The sequence below is a fragment of the Tyto alba genome, unplaced genomic scaffold (assembly GCF_018691265.1).
Source record: "Tyto alba isolate M040663 unplaced genomic scaffold, T.alba_DEE_v4.0 Super-Scaffold_11, whole genome shotgun sequence".
Lineage (NCBI taxonomy): Eukaryota > Metazoa > Chordata > Aves > Strigiformes > Tytonidae > Tyto > Tyto alba.
Genome location: NW_024881273.1, coordinates 6,797,095 through 6,817,455, shown reverse-complemented (window position 1 = coordinate 6,817,455; position 20,361 = coordinate 6,797,095). Strand labels below are relative to the sequence as shown.

At 41.0% G+C, this 20,361-nt stretch overlaps 2 protein-coding genes across 2 annotated transcripts in view; one reads left to right on the top strand and one right to left on the bottom strand.

The window, feature by feature from the left end:
* Positions 1 to 151: 151 nt before the first annotated feature.
* DOLK (dolichol kinase) lies at positions 152 to 5,127 on the bottom strand. The gene is made up of 2 exons (XM_033012069.2): positions 5,046 to 5,127; positions 152 to 2,002 (listed from the first exon to the last, which is right to left on the bottom strand). Exon 2 carries the CDS (start codon positions 1,895 to 1,897, stop codon positions 326 to 328), a length of 1,572 nt encoding a protein of 523 aa, XP_032867960.2. The 5' UTR covers positions 1,898 to 2,002; positions 5,046 to 5,127; the 3' UTR covers positions 152 to 325.
* A 55-nt stretch (positions 5,128 to 5,182) lies between these two features.
* NUP188 (nucleoporin 188) overlaps positions 5,183 to 20,361 on the top strand; it is a 29,118-nt gene continuing 13,939 nt past the window's right edge. The window contains exons 1-24 of the mRNA XM_042786796.1: positions 5,183 to 5,265; positions 7,166 to 7,220; positions 7,819 to 7,892; positions 8,453 to 8,537; positions 9,241 to 9,321; positions 9,720 to 9,764; positions 10,376 to 10,468; positions 10,611 to 10,730; positions 11,155 to 11,366; positions 12,153 to 12,267; positions 12,785 to 12,985; positions 13,619 to 13,708; positions 14,272 to 14,337; positions 14,861 to 14,980; positions 15,452 to 15,578; positions 15,699 to 15,854; positions 16,211 to 16,337; positions 16,978 to 17,065; positions 17,151 to 17,227; positions 17,385 to 17,499; positions 17,842 to 17,962; positions 18,189 to 18,255; positions 18,685 to 18,813; positions 20,033 to 20,166. Of these exons, the coding sequence (XP_042642730.1) occupies positions 5,240 to 5,265; positions 7,166 to 7,220; positions 7,819 to 7,892; positions 8,453 to 8,537; positions 9,241 to 9,321; positions 9,720 to 9,764; positions 10,376 to 10,468; positions 10,611 to 10,730; positions 11,155 to 11,366; positions 12,153 to 12,267; positions 12,785 to 12,985; positions 13,619 to 13,708; positions 14,272 to 14,337; positions 14,861 to 14,980; positions 15,452 to 15,578; positions 15,699 to 15,854; positions 16,211 to 16,337; positions 16,978 to 17,065; positions 17,151 to 17,227; positions 17,385 to 17,499; positions 17,842 to 17,962; positions 18,189 to 18,255; positions 18,685 to 18,813; positions 20,033 to 20,166 (2,524 nt within the window). The 5' untranslated portion in view covers positions 5,183 to 5,239. The remainder of the gene's footprint in view (positions 5,266 to 7,165; positions 7,221 to 7,818; positions 7,893 to 8,452; positions 8,538 to 9,240; positions 9,322 to 9,719; positions 9,765 to 10,375; positions 10,469 to 10,610; positions 10,731 to 11,154; positions 11,367 to 12,152; positions 12,268 to 12,784; positions 12,986 to 13,618; positions 13,709 to 14,271; positions 14,338 to 14,860; positions 14,981 to 15,451; positions 15,579 to 15,698; positions 15,855 to 16,210; positions 16,338 to 16,977; positions 17,066 to 17,150; positions 17,228 to 17,384; positions 17,500 to 17,841; positions 17,963 to 18,188; positions 18,256 to 18,684; positions 18,814 to 20,032; positions 20,167 to 20,361) is intronic.

The window sequence follows — 20,361 nt, the reverse complement described above, 5'->3', positions numbered from 1 at the left end:
ACTTACCTCTTCTTCCTCTATTTCCTTTGTTCCTGGGCACCCAGAAGGAACTTAAATTGTATTATTAAACACAAATGCTATTTTTATCAGTCATGTTTGTGTTCCTGTGAGAACATAAACCAACTCATGCTGTTTTAAACAAGGGGAAAAAACAAGACTAAACCAAAATCTTTATTTTAAGCATGTGTCTCTCATTTCTGTTTTTCACAATTTTATCTGCTGTACCAAAAGCAGTGTTTAGACCAGCTTTGAGCTCTCATTACAGTGTATATTCTATTACCACTTTTCTCTAGAAAGTGAGAAACCTCTGTTCCTGGAAGTGCTTCTATGCCATAAACATTATCTGGAGGTAGAGAGGCAACAGCAGATTATCGATTTGTGTAGTATAAGCTTCCAAAAGAGAAACTAAGCTCACAGATGCCAGAATCCAAGCATAGCTGGAGTTCAGATGCACACTGCTGTCAAAGATCAGAATAAGAGCCACAGCAATGATCTGAGCAAAAATAGCTGTCATTGTTCCTTCAAAGGTCTTCTTTGTTCCTGGCCATTTGATTTCCCCCATTGTACTGCCAAAAACAGAAGCAATAGTGTCTCCTACCCCTACTGCCAGTACCCCAGAGTAGGGGACCAGGGCTCCTGCCCCAGGCAAGGTACCTTTAGGAGCACAAGATCTGGGGAACAACCACACTGGGAGAGACATGCCAAGGAGGAGATAAATGTGAGTCAAGATTAGAGGTCCACTGTCTCTTTCATCCAAGAAGAGAGACAGCAAATACCTAAGGGTTTGGCCAAATGGTTTGATCCTGAAGTACCGAATATACTCTAAGAAGATAAACACTGCCAGACACAGTACTGCAGCAACATAGAGAAGCTGGAGGTCATAAATTAGTCCAGGAACATAAGTAGCTACAACAATGAAATGGAAATATTTCCTGGTTATAGTCGAGGCCTGGTGTTTTTTAGATTCAGATGATCTTTTAGCATTCTGGTATAAAACTACGCCACATGCTGAAGCAGCCAAAAAGGTCCAATATACAAGAAGGTAAACTCTTGTCTGTGTCTGAAACAGAAACTGGAGTAGCCAGAACAAAGGGTTCCTCTGGATCAGTCGGTACAGCCAAGGCATGATGACACCTAAACCTAGCACTGCTGTCATCATGTGGAAAAACATGGAGGAGATCCACGTACCCGAATCCATGAAAATGAAGAGCACAGTGAAAAAAAGCCCGAGAAGGACAACTCCAACAACTGCCACCAGAAGGAAAAAGTCTATGGGATCACCTCTGCCCTCAGTTACACTCAGTGAGCGTTTAATGAGCTGATTGAGAACAAAACTTATACCTCCGAGAACTAGCAATGCTTCTCCAGGAGTAAAACATCGAGGCAACAAGTACAGCAAGATCATACTGAGGTAGACAAAAATAAGTAGCACTTCTAGGACCTCTATCACTTCTGAAACAGTCAAAGAGTGCTTCATGGTATAGATAATTATGCTGCCAGCAACACCAGTAAGTATGCAAGTGTTGGTTGGCACAGGTTTTGTGATGCCAACTGCTATTACAGACAGAAAGAGAGCAACCAGCATGCCAGCAGAAGCTACAACTATGCCAAAACGTTCGAAGTACACAATGCCAGCAGACTTGCACCTCTCCTTCATCACGATCCCCAGCAAGGGGATGACCATGCTAGCTGGCAGGAGGCCACTGTTCGCCGCTGTACGGAACTGGAATACAGCCCCACCCAGCTGAAGCAGACGGTCCCATTTGAATTGGACATAAAAAGCCTGGACAGCGAGAGCGACAGCGCACCAGGAATACCGGTCCCACACCACTGCGTGCACAAAGAGAACGATGATGAACACGATCAGGGATTCTGCCAGCACTGGCTTATTTAACATGATTCCAGTCCGACGTGGCTCAAGCTTTCAAAACCTTTCACAGGAGTCCCAATGTGCTCAATAGTTGTCCATTAGGAAGAATTCCCTTTCATGTTACTGCAATTCCTATTTAAAAAAAAGAGCAAACAATTAAAGCAACTGCTAGAAAACCTAAAGCCTTCACACAGCTGTTTTGTTCTTAAGCTTAATTTAAACTGGTAGTTATGTGCCAATTGTTAACGTCAATATACAGGCAAATAAAAAAAAATAAAACCAGTGAGTTAATGGATCAACCAAAACTTATCCCCCTCTGAGAATCAGAGAAGTCAGCCTGCAATGACGGAAATGAACTACTGAATGCTGGGGTATTCAGAGACAGTTTTAAATATTTCTGCTGCAGTGTCTTTGAATTGAAATGTGAAGCAAACAAGCCATAAATATTCCCAAAAGGTTTCAAGGTGATGTTGTGAATTTGAAATATCGTTAATTGAAAAGTTTAAAGGTAATTTTAGAACCCAATTTTGTATGTGGTTTTCACTGTATTTTTACAGAATATTTCTCATTTTATTAAGTATTTCTCTTCCCACTGCTGTGCAAAACCCCCTATGTACTTCTTTCCCCTTCTGTTACTGGTGTTATGATTGAATACTTCCACTACTGCAGCAGGTGTTTTAGAATGCTACATAGTATTTACAATAGAAGTAGGAAAGAAAACATCACAATAATTAAAAAAAAAAAAAAAAAAGTCAAGTGGCATACTTTATCTAATTTTGATCTATTACCAGAACTGTCAAGATAAGCTAAGTTGAAGATCTGAGTACAGAAAAATGAAATGAACAGACCTCATCTTGCCTATAGATGAGAGGATGCTCATCACGTTCTCTGCGTCAAGCAGCTTAAATTGTTTTGCCTCTACAGAACTGCTGGGTCATAGTTGTTCAAAGATACCCCTTCTAAAATATACTTCTAGTTCATCTTTACATATTGGTAGTATTCTGTTTAGGATGTGTTGTAGCCATATGGTTTAACTATTATACAGCTTCATATGTGAGTAAACAAGTCTGATTTATTCCTCCTTATTTTTAAAGAAAGGTATTGGCTTCATTTCTCTTTAACCCATGGCACAGTCTCTTCCCCCTGTCAGCTATCTTGATTCCCATTTTCTGAGCGAGAACCCTGCACTCCTATTTTACACAGACTCTAGATCTGTATAAGTGAAATATTTTAATGTTAGTCATTAATGACACTAGACAAATATTAACAAGTCATCCCCAAGATGCATCATTACTTCATAAGTGATTTGTTTAACTAACCTCTGGTATGCACTATTTTCCTCAAATTCTTTAAGAGTAAGTAAACCTTGTAAGACATTCTTGATCATGACGTAAAGCTGTCATTGTTTTCTATATCTCTGCACTCCCTTATCTTACATTTACTGCATTTACAGCACTTCACCTTCTCTGAATCAAGGCTCACAGCCAATGACACCTGTCAACTAAACCATCCTTTAAACTTTTGGACTATAAAATAAATAGTTAAGATAATCAGCAATGCACACAATGGTTAAATCATAGGTTAAATCATATCTTCTCAAAGTATTGCAGCCATTCACAACACCGTGCAATTCTCACCAGCATTTACTACTTTTTGGCAACCTTTACTTCTCCTTATCCATAATCTGTTGTTATGTCTTAGACATATGTAAGCAATACCGTTATACTGGCATTTCGTTTGAGTTCTTTGAAGGTATCAGTTTCTGAATTTCTGTTGGCAATAGAATGGCTGATTCAGCTGTGTGTATCCCTGTTAGGTAAGATATCTCCAGCTGAAATTTTTTATTGCTTCATCCTTTCCTGGCCCACTCTTAAGCTGATTAGCAATAAACTCTTATTAAATTTTCCTTCCCCAGTCTCATTACTAATTAGCTCCCTCATGGAAGCCTAGAACTTTATTTAAAGTTCTGGTTTTGGTTTTCACCCAGTGTTGAATGATGTCACCAGATTATAAAGCTGATAGAGATCTTGGTAATAATATTACTGGGTAACTATTAAAGTTTGTACTGTCAAACTCCCTTACAGTGTGGGTTTGAAGTGCTTAGTTATTTATGACTTTGTACTGAAAACTCTTAAATATTAATAGACTACTTTTTAGCATCCTTATTCATATAGCCTGAAATACTTGATTGCCAAACAACTTAATTAGCTATACTGTTGCTACACAGCTAGATCAGGCCAAGTGTAATCTTTTTGCCATCACAATTTTTAAACTGAATAGGAGAAGAATTAATCATACAGTCAATAAAACAGAATTGGCATAGACAATATGTACCTACAACCAGTAACGGTTTTGGGGTCCCACTCGTTGTTTCTGAGCGCAGGCGAGGGGGAAACTTAAAGATTACTTGAGAAAAGGCAGCATAAATAGCCCACGCTAGCCAAAGACTGAAAAAGACCTCCCACTGTCTGGCAGCTTTAAGGTTGCAACCCAGCTCTTGCATCAATAATGACACATGACAGCTTCCCCCAGCAGGCAGCCTGCCAGTTGGGCTATGAAACAAGGAAGAATTTCACCCTATGAAACACGGGTCTCCTACTCTAATGCAGCAGCTTTGAAAGCCATTGACCTGTGAATTCGCAACACGATGTATTTTGCTGTTGAATTATTTTCTTGTGCTTGCTACAATTCCCTCCTCCATCCCTTCTTTGAGGTAGCGTGAAGCTCTTCAGCACTCCTGGTCTTTCACACATCGAACGTGACCCATCGCCTCCAATTTCAAGCTGGACTAAGCCTTTTCTGACCGCTTCGTGATCTGCATCCCAACTCCGCCGCGTAGGGAAGTTTCCTACTGACGTGCTCCCAAACCCCCGGTAGCTCTCGCCTCGCTGCAGCACCTGCCTCTTCCTTCTCTTCCTTGTGTCCGCCGCAGCGCTGCGGGCTCCCTCTGCCCTGACCTTCCGCGCCGCCCTCCGCCTCCTCTCCCCCTCAGACTCGGCACCCCGCGACCCAGCCTTCTCTACCGGGAAGCTGCGGCGCGGCATAGGCCGCAGCAGGGACAGCGGCCGTAAGAGCCTCCAGAAGCCGTCGGAGCCGCTGCCCGGGGGAGGCCCGGGTCCCACCGGGGAGCTGTGGCCCTCCCCTCCCGCAGCCCGGGAACCGAACCCGCACCCACCTCGCAGGACGCCGCCATCTTGGCGCTGCCGCCTGTCACATGACCCAGCCCGCCAGGGCGCGGGCCAGAGGCGGAGCAGCGGCCCTGCCACGTGATGCCGGCGCGGGGGAGAGGCGGGGACACACACACGGACACACACACACACACACGCGCGCACGGCTCCGCGCGGCGGGTCACGTGAGAGGGGAGTGAAGATGGCGGCGGGCAGGCTGTGCGCGAGGTGCGGGGACGCGGCGGCTGCCGCTTTGGAGTGGGGGGGAGGGTGTGTGTATGTACGTATGTATGTATATATATATATGTATGTATATATGTACGTATGGGGGGGAGGCCGCGGAGGCCCCGTTCCTCGCCGCGCGCGGGGCGGGGGGAGCGGGATGGGAAGGTTTAACGGCAGCGGGGCCCGTGCCGGCCCGGCCCCGCCCCTCCCCGCGCGCGCAGCGAGGCCCCGCCCCTCGCTGAGGGGCCTCTCGGGGACCCTCCGGGCGCCCGAATTTCGGTGTTAGCAGCGAGTTTTTAGTAGTGGTTTGGCATTTCTCCTAGGCTGCAGCAGTGTAGAAGGGCGGATGTTAGAGCCCTGTAACAGCCTGTGCGGCGTTCAAGCCCGGAGGCACGCTGGCGCCCGGGGGTGTCTGCCGCCCCCCCCCCACCCCCCGGTCCCAGAGCTGCTCTCGTGAAGCGCAGAGCCAGCGAGGGTTGATTTTTCAGCTTTTGGACAACGCTTTGCACATAGGAAAATCGAAAGAAGATGTATAAAGGAAGAGATTCAATGAATCCTAGGTTCAGTGATCACTTTAGATTGGTGCATTCATTTGTCCCGAGCATGTTTTTTGGCGTTTATTGTAACGCTTTTATGCTCTAGAGTGTTCCTAGATATCTCATTTTTATTAAATGAATGTCTGTAAGCCCTGATGACGACAAGAACATCACTGTTACGTGTGGCTGCATAAAGAGAGCTTTCCTTCCTTAGTTGTCTTGGAGTCTTAAGGAACTAGCAACAAACCATGGACTGTTTTATTCACTAAAGAGGTTAGAAGGGAATGAAAAATAGAAGGGTTGGTTCTGCTAGGCTGGCGCTCAATTCTACAAAGTGATTATTTTCTTGGTAAAATTCGGTGGCATTTTGGTGCTCTGTGGGTTTGAGAGGTTGCTCCCGCAGCTGGTTCCTGACCATGCCAGGAGAGGTTCATTAGCTTCTACACAGAGAGGTGCATCTAACTGTCAAGGAATTAGCAGGTAGAAATTACATTGATAGGTGTACTGGAAATAATAGGTCTTGTCATTCAGTTAAGTGGCACCATGTGTCAGAAGTTGCAGATGACTTTCACTGCTACAGCGAGTTATTTTGATGGTGCTATTCTAAAAATAAGTTAATGAGTGTTCTTGCTTTTGTAGACAGTCTTTGCGTGGGGAGCTGTGGTGTTTAACTCCTGATTTGTATGACGTTGTTAACAAATCATCATTTGTCTGAGTTCCTGAAATACTCTTTTGGGCAAGCATCTTCTTCACGAGCTATTGTAGGGAGACTAATTTTTCCGGATGCATGTGCCAGGGTCAGGGTTTGACCTGTAATACCTTACAGCGCAGATTGGCTTTTCTGCAGAGTTCTAAGGAGGAAACAAGAAGCTGAGGGTGAATGCTCTGACGACCTGCAGCAACTCATTCTATCTTATGTAAAGGTGTTGAAACTTTTCACTTCACCCAATTCTATGTTTCACTTAAAGTGAAGGATGAAATTGTTACAGAAGAATTTGGAGGAGAGCATCGAATGTAACTGAATAAAACACTGCTCTATACTTTAATTAGGTTTCTTTTTACTAACTTCGAAGGTCAAAGTAGCAAAATCAAATTGAAGTAGTAAACTGATACTGATGTGATGCTTCTTTGATATGAGTTTGCAAGTCTTGCTGTATCAGTTGTCGCCTTCTTTGGGTCTTTCCTGGGTTCTTTCCAGGACGTCTGAAACTGGTGAGCTAAAAACTAACGTTCATTAAATAATTTTTCTTATATTGCAGTATGATCTGCTCTGATTTAATTGCAGGTTTGAAAAAGTGCAAGCTAAATGGAAGCCTGAAATAGTGTTCATCATTAAAATGCTCTCCATCTTTTCCCTGTGTTTACAGGAGCAGCAGAGAATTATGGACAATTCTTCTGGGCAGATCAGCTTTAAGAGAACCAGTAAGTCCATGTGTTGCTAAGCAGGTTTGCCCATCACTGAATGGACTCCATGGCCAAATATATCATTTGTACATCTCTTTGAATATTTGTGAAAATATGTTTCACTGCTTTTCCCTCTTCTTCAGTGTGATTTTTGTTTCTCTATCTGTGCTACGTGTTCATTCTTCCACTCCTTGTTTATAGCTGCTTTGTGAACTATGTGGAAGGGTATATGTGAAAAGGTAGTTTCCTTTCTGGGGTAGACACAAGTGCTACTTTCTAGACTGGCTGGTGTGGGGTATTCATGAGTAGTACAGCCTGCTTCCTTATTTTCAGAGATGAAGCACATGCTTTCAAGAATTTGACCAGAGGTTGGAAATCCAAATTTTTCTGAACCCAGTCCATTGCCTCCTATTTCCTCTCCATTCCTGTGATTAGGCAAGGCAGAAAGCTGCCTCATACAATAACACACCTTGAATCAGTCTGAATCATAGATGCTTGTCTTGTGTTGTTCCTGTCTCTCTGTGGTGGTGGAATTACTTTGTTTAAATTTAACGAATCTGATACTCGGTGGTGTACATTGAGAAATCTGTTCAGTAGCACTTGGTTCTTTTTTTAGGCACAGATTGCGGCAGAATTGAACAAGCACTGGCAGAGATTATTAGAGGGACTTTCATACTATAAACCGCCAAGGTATGGTATTGTCCAGTTTTAAAAATTAACCCTAAAAATGAGGTCTCCTAATAAGTAGAGGAACATGTTGAATATTTCTCTCTGATTACATAAAAATAGATTTTTACTGTCTTGCAAGACTTGAGATTTCAGAACAGGAGTAGCAAGAGAAAGTACTTAATCCACATAACATTTTGGGGCATGAAATACAGACCAGAAAGAAGTAACAAGAGTTTCTGCTGTCATTACTAATGTTAGGTAGCTCTTAACCCTTGCCTCTGCTGAGCTGCAGTGGTCATGTGCAAGTGTGCAGCCTGTGGAGAAGTGGCTCCTCTTGACACTCAGTCACCCCAGAAGGATATCCAGATTCCCTCATTTGAAAAGGTGAAATGAATATAGCCTGCATTTATTATAGTAATTCTGGTTACAGCATATTGTTGTATGAAATACTGAAAGACCATTGAGGAAAAAGCAAATATTCAGTTTAAACTGATAAACCTGACAACTTTGAAATTAAGCCTGTTTAGTTCATTCCTTGGGATTGCTGCATTTTTGATGACTAAATCTTCTTTTTTCCTTAGTACAACTTCAGCAGAAAAAATAGAAGCTGATAAAGATGTAGCTGCTCCGCTGAAAGAGTTGGGTCTGAGGGTTAGCAAGTTTTTGGTGAGTGAAGATCTTATCTGATTATTTTTTATTCCTGCACTTGGAATGCATTGTTACTGGGATTCTGATATTTAAGTAAGCTTCTTAATTGAATAGAGGCAAACTTAAGATCCTTTCTGTTCAAAATAACCTAGAGGTTGTTAGAAGTACCTGTTGAGGCCATAGGTCAAAATTTTCAAAAGTGATTAGTGACCTCAAGGTGCATTGTTTTTTCTGGTTAACATCCCTTTCTGCTGCCAAGAGCCCTGCTTTTCAGAAGCAGTCACCTGCTTTTGTGGTCTTTCTTGGGTTCTTTCAAGACATCTGAAACTGCTCAGCTAAAAACTGATGTCCCTTAAATCAGTTGCCATATTTGAAAATACTGTCAGTTTACCTGCAAAGTTGTGTTCCTTCAAGCCAGAAGTTTAGAAATCAGTGACTGGTGGTGGGACCTTTATTTAAATGACTGTTATGCTCCTTTTGCTGAAGTTATATTGGCTACATCTAAGTGACATCAAAGCTTATGTATTTTGCTTTAAACAGAAGCGCTGACTAAAGCAAGCATCTGCCTGATGCAAAAACTTTCTTTTGGCATATTTTGGAAAGCATTTGTTTTGAAGAGAAGAACTGCCTGAATATTTGGAGAGAATCTGTATCTTTAATGAATTCAGATGCCTTTTATTAATTTCAGAAAATATCTCTTTTTTTTTTTTTTTCCCCCCAGGGTCTGGATGAAGAGCAGAGTGTGCAGTTGTTACAGTGTTATCTTCAAGAGGATTACAGAGGAACAAGGGACTCCCTGAAGGTCCATAGCTCCCATTTATGTTCTATTTACTCCACATCTTTCCTTAATACCATTAGTTTGTTGATGCATATGGACGCATGTGAGTCTGAGTTCTGACTTGGAAACAGTTTTGTAGCTTTTCTTTGAACCTACAATGCTCAAGTACTGCTTTGAGGAAAATCACTTCTTCCTGCCTGAATCTCTGCAAGAGCTCAGCTCCTCTCTTTATTGCAGGAATACAGAAAAGCTACAGATTTGTAGTAAATACATAGTTAAAAATAAGTGTTTTGGCTTTGTGCTTTTGGAATCGTTTTCCAAAAGAAATGGAAAGAAAAATTGTCTTTTGTTTATTTTAGTCTGGTTTTGTGAATATGTATTTTCTGCAGTAGATATTTATTTATCTTGTGTTTTGCTTGCAGACAGTTCTTCAGGATGAAAGGCAGAGTCAGGCTCTGATGCTGAAGGTTAGTAGTCATTTCCCTTTGTATTTTTTGTTGAAAAGATCTGTTGACAGAGAACCAAGTTTATGGATCCAGAAAATCTTGGAGTAATTGGAGTAGTCCTTCATATAAAGAATAAATTTTAGATCGTTCTGAAATAGAGGGTTGTGCATGTAGATTTGAGCAGTGTTATTAGTTGCTACAGAAGGGAAATTTTAGGCTTAATATCAGGGAATTTTAGCTGGGCAGATATATGCTCCCTTGTTTTCCAAAGCTTGTAGGTTTATATGTTATTGTCTGAAGTGACTAGTCTGAAATGGAGACTGATGATCATACCTGACAGAGGATAATAGGGATGAGGAATGAGAAATAGTGTGTGTGTCTGTCTTTTTGCCTTACTTTTCCATGTTTTCTCACTTAGCAGTGTAATTATAGACATGTCCCTATGGGCATATTTTGTTGAGTGCTGTGAAGTTAATTAAGTCTTTTTTTTTCAGGTAACTTAAAAACTGCTTAGTTGAAACTCCATCTGTAGTAATGTTTGAGCACTATATATTGTTGTGATGAAGGCCTTGGCAGTGTATGGGAGTTGGACACAATACCACATTGATATTGATGACTCTGTATATTCACAGCTTGCTGACTATTACTATGAAGAGAGGATCTGCATTCTGCGCTGTGTCCTCCATCTACTCACTTACTTTCAGGATGAGAGACACCCTTACACAGTGAGTACAGGAACCTTTTCTTGGCTGTCAGGACATTGAAATAGGCTAAATACGTAAGTTGTGTAGTAATTATCCATTTGTGGTTGTAAAAAGCACGTCACTGTGCATGTAAGAAGTTAATTTATTTATTTGTTTATTTAAGGCACAGTACTTCCAGTGTGTTGAAAAGTTGGACAAGGAACTAGTTCCTAATTACCGGAAACAGTTTGAAGCATTGTACAAAGCAGAAGCTCCTACATGGGAAACACATGGAAATCTTATGGTATTTTGTTTCTTGCTTTTATTTATCAAACTTATAAAGTCTCTCTGTCTTTCCTTATATGTAGTGTATTGGAAAACACGTGTGTGCAGATGCAGTTAAAAAGGGTGTTCCTCCTGATCCAAGAAACCTAAAGTTTGTTTTCTCTATAACAGAACACCCTTTTGCTCAGAAACAGTGTGTTGCATGGAACATATTGTTCCTTGTAATAAATCCATTGATAACCCTAGGCTGACAGGTGCATTTATATGTAGTTGTTCATAATGTTTCTGCATCAGCACTCTCTGTATTTATAGTGGCTTTCCTTGCCTTCATACAAACCACTGACTACACAACCTGTTGAAATGCTTCAACACTTCTTAGTTTCTAACTGCTTTGACTGACCTGTGAGCTTCGACATATGATGGTAGAACTTTCCCTTGTGCAGACAGAACGTCAGGTTTCCCGTTGGTTTGTGCAATGCCTCCGTGAACAGTCCATGCTCCTGGAAGTCATCTTCCTCTACTATGCATACTTTGAAATGGCACCCGATGAGCTTCTGGCGTTTGCAAAGATGTTCAAAGAGCAGGGATTTGGCACTAGACAAACCAATAGACACCTGGTAGATGAGAGCATGGATCACCTGGTAGATCGTATTGGGTGAGTATCATATATATTTGTGAAGTGAGTACAGAGCAAAACAATTATTTTCCTCAGGAAAAAAGCTTTTCTAATTCTTACTGCTGCTTCTTAAAATCACCGCTGTTTCAAGCTAAGCTCATTGTGATGAAGGGAGAATAGCTTTTTTGGTCACATTGTAGGTTTGTGGCAAAATGAAGGTGTGATGACAAAGTAGAGAGGTATCCATATACTAGCTTTAATCTAGTGTATATTCTTGCCTCTGGTGAGAATGGCAATGAAGACACAGTACCACTCCTTAGACGGTCTAGGAGTAAAGTGAAACTGCATCTTTACAGTCCTGTGCTGGCAGTCTGTCTGCTACCTGCATGGAGGTGTGCACTCTCTTTCTGACATGTATTGCTAACTGTGTTGCCTCAGCTCAAGCTATTGTGGGTCTGCTTACAAAAATGACAGTAACGTCTTCATTTTGCTGCATGGGACATAACTCAAGCTGCAGCCAGGGGGAATGAAAATCCTGCCAGGTGGCAGAGAGTTGCAGAGGTGGAAAAGCTATCTTCAAATTTTGGTGACCTTTTTTCGTCTGTTCAACCAGAAATGGTAGTTCTGAAGATTGTAATCTGTCATGTACTAGCATTTCAGTACAAAAATTGGATTACCTGCTGTTAATTTAATGTAGTTTCTTATTGCTTCAAAGAACAGCTGAACAAAAGCAAACTAAATGTTTTTTGACCACATAAAAAAAAAAACCTAAATTCTTAAATAAAGTTTCTGACCTACTTGTTTTTATTTTTTTCCTGCTTGTAGCTACTTTAGTGCTCTTATTCTGGTGGAAGGCATGGAGATTGACTCCCTCCATGAGCGTGCTTTGGATGACAGGACGGAGGAGCACAAGTTAGCCAATAATGAGCGCATCCACCAGGTAAATCACTGGCAGAGTAACCCCTCGTCAGACCTAACAATACAGAACTTATTGTGATTACCCAGGCAGTGCTGTTTAAAGATTATTTCTTTAAGTTGCTGTTCCTTGTGTGTGTTGAGCAAGTGTAGGAGCTAGCATCCACATAACATTCTGGGGCAAATAAGAATTAAGTTAATTCCTCTCCCCCGTATTTCCTTGGTTATCCTGGGCCTTTCTCTAAAGAAAGATATGTGAAGAAATAGGCATTGTGAAGTTTCCAGAAGGGAGTGAAACAAAGGATTGGTAGTGTTGGTGCTTTTAGGAAAGAGAACATGTGAGGTTACACTAACTGTAAGACAGTAAACCATGCAGAGAAACAGACTGAGGCTGCAGGTATATAATTTGGTTGCATGTTTGGAATAATTATCTGCAAGGGAAAGGTGTCTGTTAGCAAGAAGACGCAATCAGCTGTAAGCTTGCTGAATATGAACTTCTTTCAGAAGGTTTGAATGATTTTGCTTTTGTCTTGTCTCTGCAGGAGATGGACAATCAGCTGCTGCAGTTAGGGGATGTCTCACATCACGCTCTGGTGCTTTTGGCCTGGGCTCTGCTCCGTCACACTGTAAACCCAGAGGAGTCAACAAGCGTTATCAGGAGAATGGGCAGCACTGCTATCCAGCTGAATGTTTTCCAGTATCTGACAAAGCTGCTGCGATCGCTGAGCAGTGGGGGGAAGAACGTGAGTTTCTTATAATCGGATATGTAAGCTCTTGAAAGTTTTTAACTGCTACTGATATAAAGATACGATGGGAAGTGGATGATTTTGAACCAATGTTCTTTTAAACTAAATCTGGTTTTAAGCAGGATATGCAGTAAAGCATGGTTTTGTAAGTTGAGGAACTACATCTCTTTTGAGCAGAACAGACTGCATTTAATCACATTTGTTGATTTGCCTCCATGAGTGTACTTCCCATTGTGGATCTTGAGTATTAGGAGGTTTAACTCTGCACTATTCTCTGTACATGATTTCATTAGACAGTAAAGTGTATGAGAATAAGCTACTTTGTAGGCAGAAACCAGTGAAAGCAAATCTTTCTGATTTCTAATGAACACTGAGTGCTGCTTTTTTTGAGATTTGGAATGCTTTTCTAATGATAATAGTAGTGGCAAGATTGCTTATTTTTGTGAAATATTTCATGTTAATGTAGAGCTTAACTAATGACTGCTTCCTGCTTTGCTGCCTCTGCTGTCTGCAGCAAGAATGTATGAAAAAGGCAGTTGCTCAGTCTGTAAAGCAGACTAAGTACAGGTACAGTGTGTTCTCTACTTCATAGTCTTTCCTATAATGGCCTTGTGTATTCTTTCTTTCCAGTGTACTGCCAGCACAGCTTGTATGTGTATTTATGGACTTCTTTCTTTTGTCCTGACATCACTGGAATTGCATACATTGGGCAATCAGCAGGTAAGCATCCAAGGCTCATTGTGTCTGTTACCTAATTTAAAATAACCTAATGCTAATTACTTTTGTTAAATTGTAATCCTTCATTTGAGGCTGCAAACTTTATGTGACTTAAATCTAAAAGAGTGATTTGCTGTTTACTGCATTTACACAATGCAGACTTAGTAAACACCTCTGCAGACTGGCTGATTAATAATGAAAGAGCATATCTTGCACTTGAAGTCCTATGGATTTGAAACTAATTGTTGATGTGTTATTTCTAAAGCAATGGAAATAATACATACTCCATTTCCAAGTTTGAGAAGACATGATACAGTCCTTTACAGGTATAGGGGACATATTTGCCCTGGCCCGTCCATTCATGATAAGGAGTAGGCTTTAGGCTGGCTCCGTGTTCTGGGTTTGGGTGTATTGGGTGTTTCTTTCTGTTTTGACTAGAGGAAGTAGTTACCTATTGGCTGGTAAATGTGGAAACTTAAATTCCAAAGATGTGGCAGAACTTGGTTGGGATGAAATTATCATTGTGTAAAGTAACTTTTCTTTGCTCTGTCCTTCTTCCTTTGAAGGATATAATTGATGCTGCATGTGAAGTTTTGGCAGCTTCCAGCATTCCTCAGCTCTTCTGGAAGACTGTGAGTGTGTTGGCAACTTCTTTGACCTACCTTGCTTATAACTAAAAGCCGGTAGAAGATCCCCTTTTAGGAAAGGAACAGATTGATTGTATTTAGTTAGTTTCTAGGAGGGCCTGAGGAGCTAGCGTTTGTTTGTATCTATCTTTGATTTACTTTTGCCCTTTCCTGCCTTTTAGGTACAGCCTTGGCTTTACTCTTGAAGGATACTGGAACAAGTTTTAATATAGGTGATAGTTTAAACCAGGGCTGGGTTTGCAAGGATTGAACTAACTGCCCGCAAAAGCATCATGCTTATTTTTTTGTTGTCACAGAATTAGGATATGTATTCCATTACAGTCTTACTTCCTGCCTTATACTTGCACACTGCCTCATGCTTTAGTCTGTGCAAGGACTGGAGTGATACTTTTGTGCATGATTAATGTTAAATGTACAACTTAAAGGAACTCTGTACTTGTGCTATACTGAGACCACTCTAGCATTTCCTTTTAGTAATAAGACATTTGTTTTCTGTTTCCACCGACAGGAACCTACTGCAGGTCTGGGTATTATCCTGGACAGTGTGTGTGGGATGTTCCCCCATCTTCTTACTCCCCTCCTTCAGTTGCTCCAAGCCCTTGTGTCTGATAAATCTACTGCAAAAAAGGTACAGGATCTCTCTTGGTGTTTGGGAGATGATTTATTTCAAGACAGGGACATCATGCTGTGTGATTCGTTCTTTCTATTACATGTGCTTATCTCAGTTGCAATGTTAAATGACAGACATTAAGCTCTTGTCAAAGAATGGTGTACAGGGTTCCTTTTTAGTCCAGTGCTGTTGCAGGACTAACTACCCATGTTTCTGGGCTTTTAGAAAGCTTTTCAACTCTTAACGGCTGAAGATTAAGATACTGGCTAATTTTTCAGGTTGTACTTTTCTCACAAGAATTTTCTGATTCATTAGATAAGATTTGTCTATACATGTGGGCTGTCTAACAATGTTTTGGTAGTTTTGATGTATTAGAAGGATATTGTATGCATCAAGAAAACTTGCCTATTCCTGGAAATGATCTCATTGATTAATTTTTAAGAAGGTCTTGCTCTTTGGCTGTGTTGTTCAAGCTGTCTCTATATGCAGGTATACAGTTTCCTGGATAAAATGTCCTTCTATATTGAACTGTACAAGCATAAGCCTCCTGATGTGATCTCTCATGAAGATGGCACACTTTGGCGAAGACAGGCTCCAAAGCTCCTCTATCCTCTTGGTAAGGAAACTGCACTTAACCTTTTCTTATTGAAATGCTTTGGGGGATTTAATTCTTTATCTGGCTTCTAAGTCATAGGCAAATTTGTGACTTTATTTTGCCTGCTTCTTCAATCTTTAGGACTAGGTCAAACAAATCTGCGGATACCTCAGGGAACAGTGGGCCAGGTGATGCTGGATGATCGGGCTTATTTGGTACGATGGGAGTATTCCTACAGCAGCTGGACACTGTTTACCTGCGAGATTGAGATGCTGCTCCATGTTGTATCGACAGCAGGTGAGATAGGCTGGGAGTATAAAAGAGAATAAATAATTGTTAATAGGTATCAATTTGAGGTTAATGGTAGGATTGAACAGCTCTGAATAATTTAGAAAGAGCGTGGAATACTTTCCTAGAAATCTGATTTTTTTAAATTATTATTATAATACTGTAAAATTCATTGCAGAAGGCCAAGACCATCTGGTGAGATGAGATAAATTTTAGATGAGGGAGGGGTTGAGATAGATACAATAAATGGGTTTTGGTATGGGCAATGACTATAAGGATGTGCAGTAAGACTAATGTGCATTGTTCCAGATTTTATTACTGCTTAAGTATGATTTCATATTCTAGTGTTGCTTTTCTTTACCCAGATGTGATTCAGCATTGCCAGAGGGTCAAGCCAATAATTGATCTGGTTCATAAAGTTATCAGCACTGATGTATCAATAGCAGATTGCTTTCTGCCAATCACATCGCGAATCTACATGCTCCTGCAGAGGTAAGTCACTGACGGGCATGAAGGCACTAACAGCAGAGGTACCTGAGCAGATATAATGAGCTGGAAGAATGGCTAGTTACTAATTTTGCCAAGAGCTTTGCAAGAAGTGTGTCTCGGTGCTTGAATTCTGAGACTGATGTTCAGCTCTCAAGACTGTTGTGGCTACACACTGTTGAATGCTTTGATGCAGAAGAATGGCCCCTGTTCCACTTCCTTCCTGAATGTTGTACAATTTTATCTATTCAAAAGTGTTTTTTTACTGGCAACTATATTTGCATGAAAATAGAATAAAACATATCATTAGAGCAGTAACTTCCAGGTGTTAAAACAGTTGTACTTATTAACTCTCCTCTCAGTGTTAACTGCCTGGGAATTGATGTTCTGCTGCATAATTATTGTTTGCTGTGACAGTCTGCTGTCTTGCCAGCCTTGCCTCTTGCAGTAAATTGATCTGACTCAGGTGTGAGGGGGAGGTGGCAAGTCTAGACTGAAAGTGCAGACTCTGGTGTCTGTATTCACCTGCTTAGATTTTATACTTACGTATTTCAGTGAGGAAGAAGTCTTTTTGATTAAAAAAAATAGTATATAGACTAGACCACAGGTGGCAGTGCATTTTATGCATACTATTTCTCTTTTGTAGGCTAACAACTGTAATCTCTCCCCCTGTGGATGTTATTGCTTCTTGTGTCAATTGTTTGACAGTACTGGCTGCTCGAATGCCAGCGAAGGTGAGGAAATTACCTTCTAGGTTTGAGAACTAGTGGGCATGTATATGTGAATCGAGAGGGAATATCTGTACTCTTTCTCTTGCAGGTTTGGACCGACCTTCACCACACAGGGTTCTTGCCATTTGTTGCCAATCCAGTGTCCAGTATGAATCACGTGATTAGGTATTCATGATCCCATCCCTTTTTTCTTTTTTTTGCCTAACCTATTCATAACATGTCATAAGAACTTTTTGCTGGGTTGAAATCTATGCATCTGACAGCTCTCGCTCATGTCAGAGTCCTGCTATACATGTAATAAACCCTCTGGCTTATTTCACAGTGCAGAGGGAATGAATGCTGGGGGCTATGGAAACCTACTGATGAGCATAGAACAGCCTCAAGGCGAGTACAGCGTTACCATCTCCTTCCTGAACCTGATAACAACTCTTGTCCGGGTGAGTGCTTCTGGAATGGTCTCCGTGTGAAATCAGCTGTAAGCTGTTATGATAGGAAAGTGAAATACAGCCGTGTCTGAGATAGATCTCGTGTGCAGTGGATCTCTACGGGTGATCGCTGGTCGACACTGTGCTACTTTTTGTGCTTTCTCTGTAGTCTTATTCTTTAAAAAACGTGTTTTGTTTCATCTGATCTACAAAAGGATAGAAGTCAGTTCTAAATCTCTGTCCCCATGCTTGATGGTTTTCTCACACTTTAAAGACAATATGACATACCTCCCTGCAAAAGGTTTCTTGTCCTTTTAACCAGAAGGGGGACAATAACATTTCTGTTTTGCCTAGGGACAATTTGGTAGCACCCAGAGTCAAGGACTTGTGCCCTGCATTGTGTTTGTCCTGAAGGAGATGTTACCAAATTACCACAAATGGCGTTATAACTCTCATGGAGTGAGAGAGAAAATTGGTAAGGATGTTGAAGGGGGGAATAGAAGGGAGGGGATAAAAAGGATCCCTTGTCTTCTCAGACAGAATGTGTGACGTTTTCTTCCTTTTTTTACCATCTTTCCTAGCAGCCATTTGGGATTTGCTTTGTATGTCTATCAGTATTGCTAGATGCTGTGATTTGTGTGAAAATAGTAAGCAGGCAACAGATCATTCTGAAAACTTAGTTTGTTTCATCTCTGTTTTAGGATGCCTAATTCTACAGTTGATCCATGCTATACTGAATTTATGCCCTGAAATGGATCCTTGCAGTAGGTAAGACAGATGATGGATTTCAGATCTGAAATAGCCTGGCTTACAGTGCAGGAGTCACTATCATTTTGTTTCAGTTTTTGAATGCAAATCACTAGGAGTGAACTGGCATAGTTGTGTAGTGCTGGTTTCAGCTCTTTTTTGTGTTACTGAGTACAGGAAGGGTAGAAAAAGATTAGGGACGGCACAAACCACAATGGTTTCTAGAATATCTGGTGAAGAAAGAGAAAACAATAAATAGATTTCCTGGGGCGGACTGTCATCCACTTTCCTATTTGGTGTATCCAGTCTGAAGAAAGTAGGAGAAAAGAGTAGGGGCCAGTGGGGGTGTAGAAATTAGGAGGTTACTTATTGGTGGTTTTCTAAGTGCTGCGTGGCAAAATACTGCAGGTGCTCCTAGTGATGATTTCCTGTGTTATCTGTGTCTCACAGCAATGCTCCCAGCCTTCAGTCCTTGTGCATCTTCAGCCTGGCCAACACGGAGGCAGGGCAGGCTGTCATTAACATCATGGGAATTGGTGTGGACACTATTGATATGGTAATGGCCTCCCAGTCTAATAGGTGAGTGGTGTGTTTCAGTAGTGTGAGGAAAGAAACAAATTATATTTGAAATGTAGCTTTGACTTGATTGCTTTTAACGGGCATCAGCGTAGCGGCTAGCCATGGCAGCCGCCTGCCTTGTATGGTCTGGAGGAACAAGATTTGTTTGTTCCAGATCTGCTTACAGTTTTTGCTGTACACTCTTAATTTCATCCAGTTGTTTTAGTTTTTGATTTCTAAATGACATTTGGAGCATACCAGTGGGTGTAAATGTGCACAATTGTTTTACGTTTGCTAGCAGTGACATTTTTTTTATAAAGAATTCACTTGAACTCAATTTTGTAAGATTGGATGACTGAATTGAAAGCAAGAGAATTAGAGCCAATGTTAGAAGTTCTGTGTCTTTAGGTAACACCAGAGTTCAAGTCAAGCTATGCTCATGAATAAATCGTAATAAAGCTTGAACTGTAATTTTGGAAGTGCTAGGAATGATCATTCTATTCAGAATGGTTCTGAATGCGTCTTGAAATACTCTGGAAGTATTGAAGATATCTTCAGTGTTGAGTGCCTTAACTTCCTTACATGGCTTTCTGAAGGCTTGAATCTTTTGCTCTGGCTATGGTTGAATCTCTCTCCATCCTGTGTTCTCTTTTCCCGGGCAACTTGACACACAGCCAGCCAAACTTGCTAGCATGTTGCTTCTGATAATGTCTGCCATTCTTTTTCTTTCAAAAAAAGTTTGGAAGGGAATCCACACTTGTTGAGGAGAAAGTGAGACCTATTTGAGAAGTCTTTTTGGCTTTAATATCTCTCCAGAATGTTTATCTGATAAGGAAAATCTTAGGAAAAAAACAGACTTGGAACCAGTTTTATCTCTTCATCCAGTTTTGATTCATTATAATTTTCTGTGAGATTGGTTCTGCAAATATTTCTCCCTCTGTCTTAATACATTTGAAATCTCCATATCCCAACGAGGGAAAAAAAAAGGTGACAATAGGCTATTAGGCTTTTTTCTTTTTTGTTTTATGCTGAAAGCTCAGGGTTGGGTAGACAATATTTTCTTGTGGATATGCAGGGGTTTGATTTCAGAAGCTTTTATGTGGTGACATGACAATCTGAGTAAAAATGTCTTATAACCCCTGATTGACTGAGAACAGAATTTATTCTTTGAATGTTGTGCAAATAATAAATGTCAGTTGTCAACACATTTACTTACTTTGGTTTCTTTTTGGAAACGCAGTGATGAGTCACAAGGCCAAGGTCAACTGCTGATCCAAACAGTTAAGCTGGCGTTCTCGGTTACCAATAATGTCATCCGGCTGAAGCCACCCTCTAGCGTGGTATCTCCATTAGAACAGGCACTTACTCAGCATGGTATGTATTTCTCCATGGGGGCAGCCTGGGCAGCTGTGCCTTTGTGTTATTTGCAAAGAGTCAGTGTGTGTCTCATTATAAGCAGTAGTTAAGATTTTAATGTTTCAAAAAATGGTTTCTAGTGATGGAAGAAGGCCTATTCTCCCCTTCTAAGGCATTCTTCTCCTCTGGGACAGGTTCTAAAGTATTAAGTGA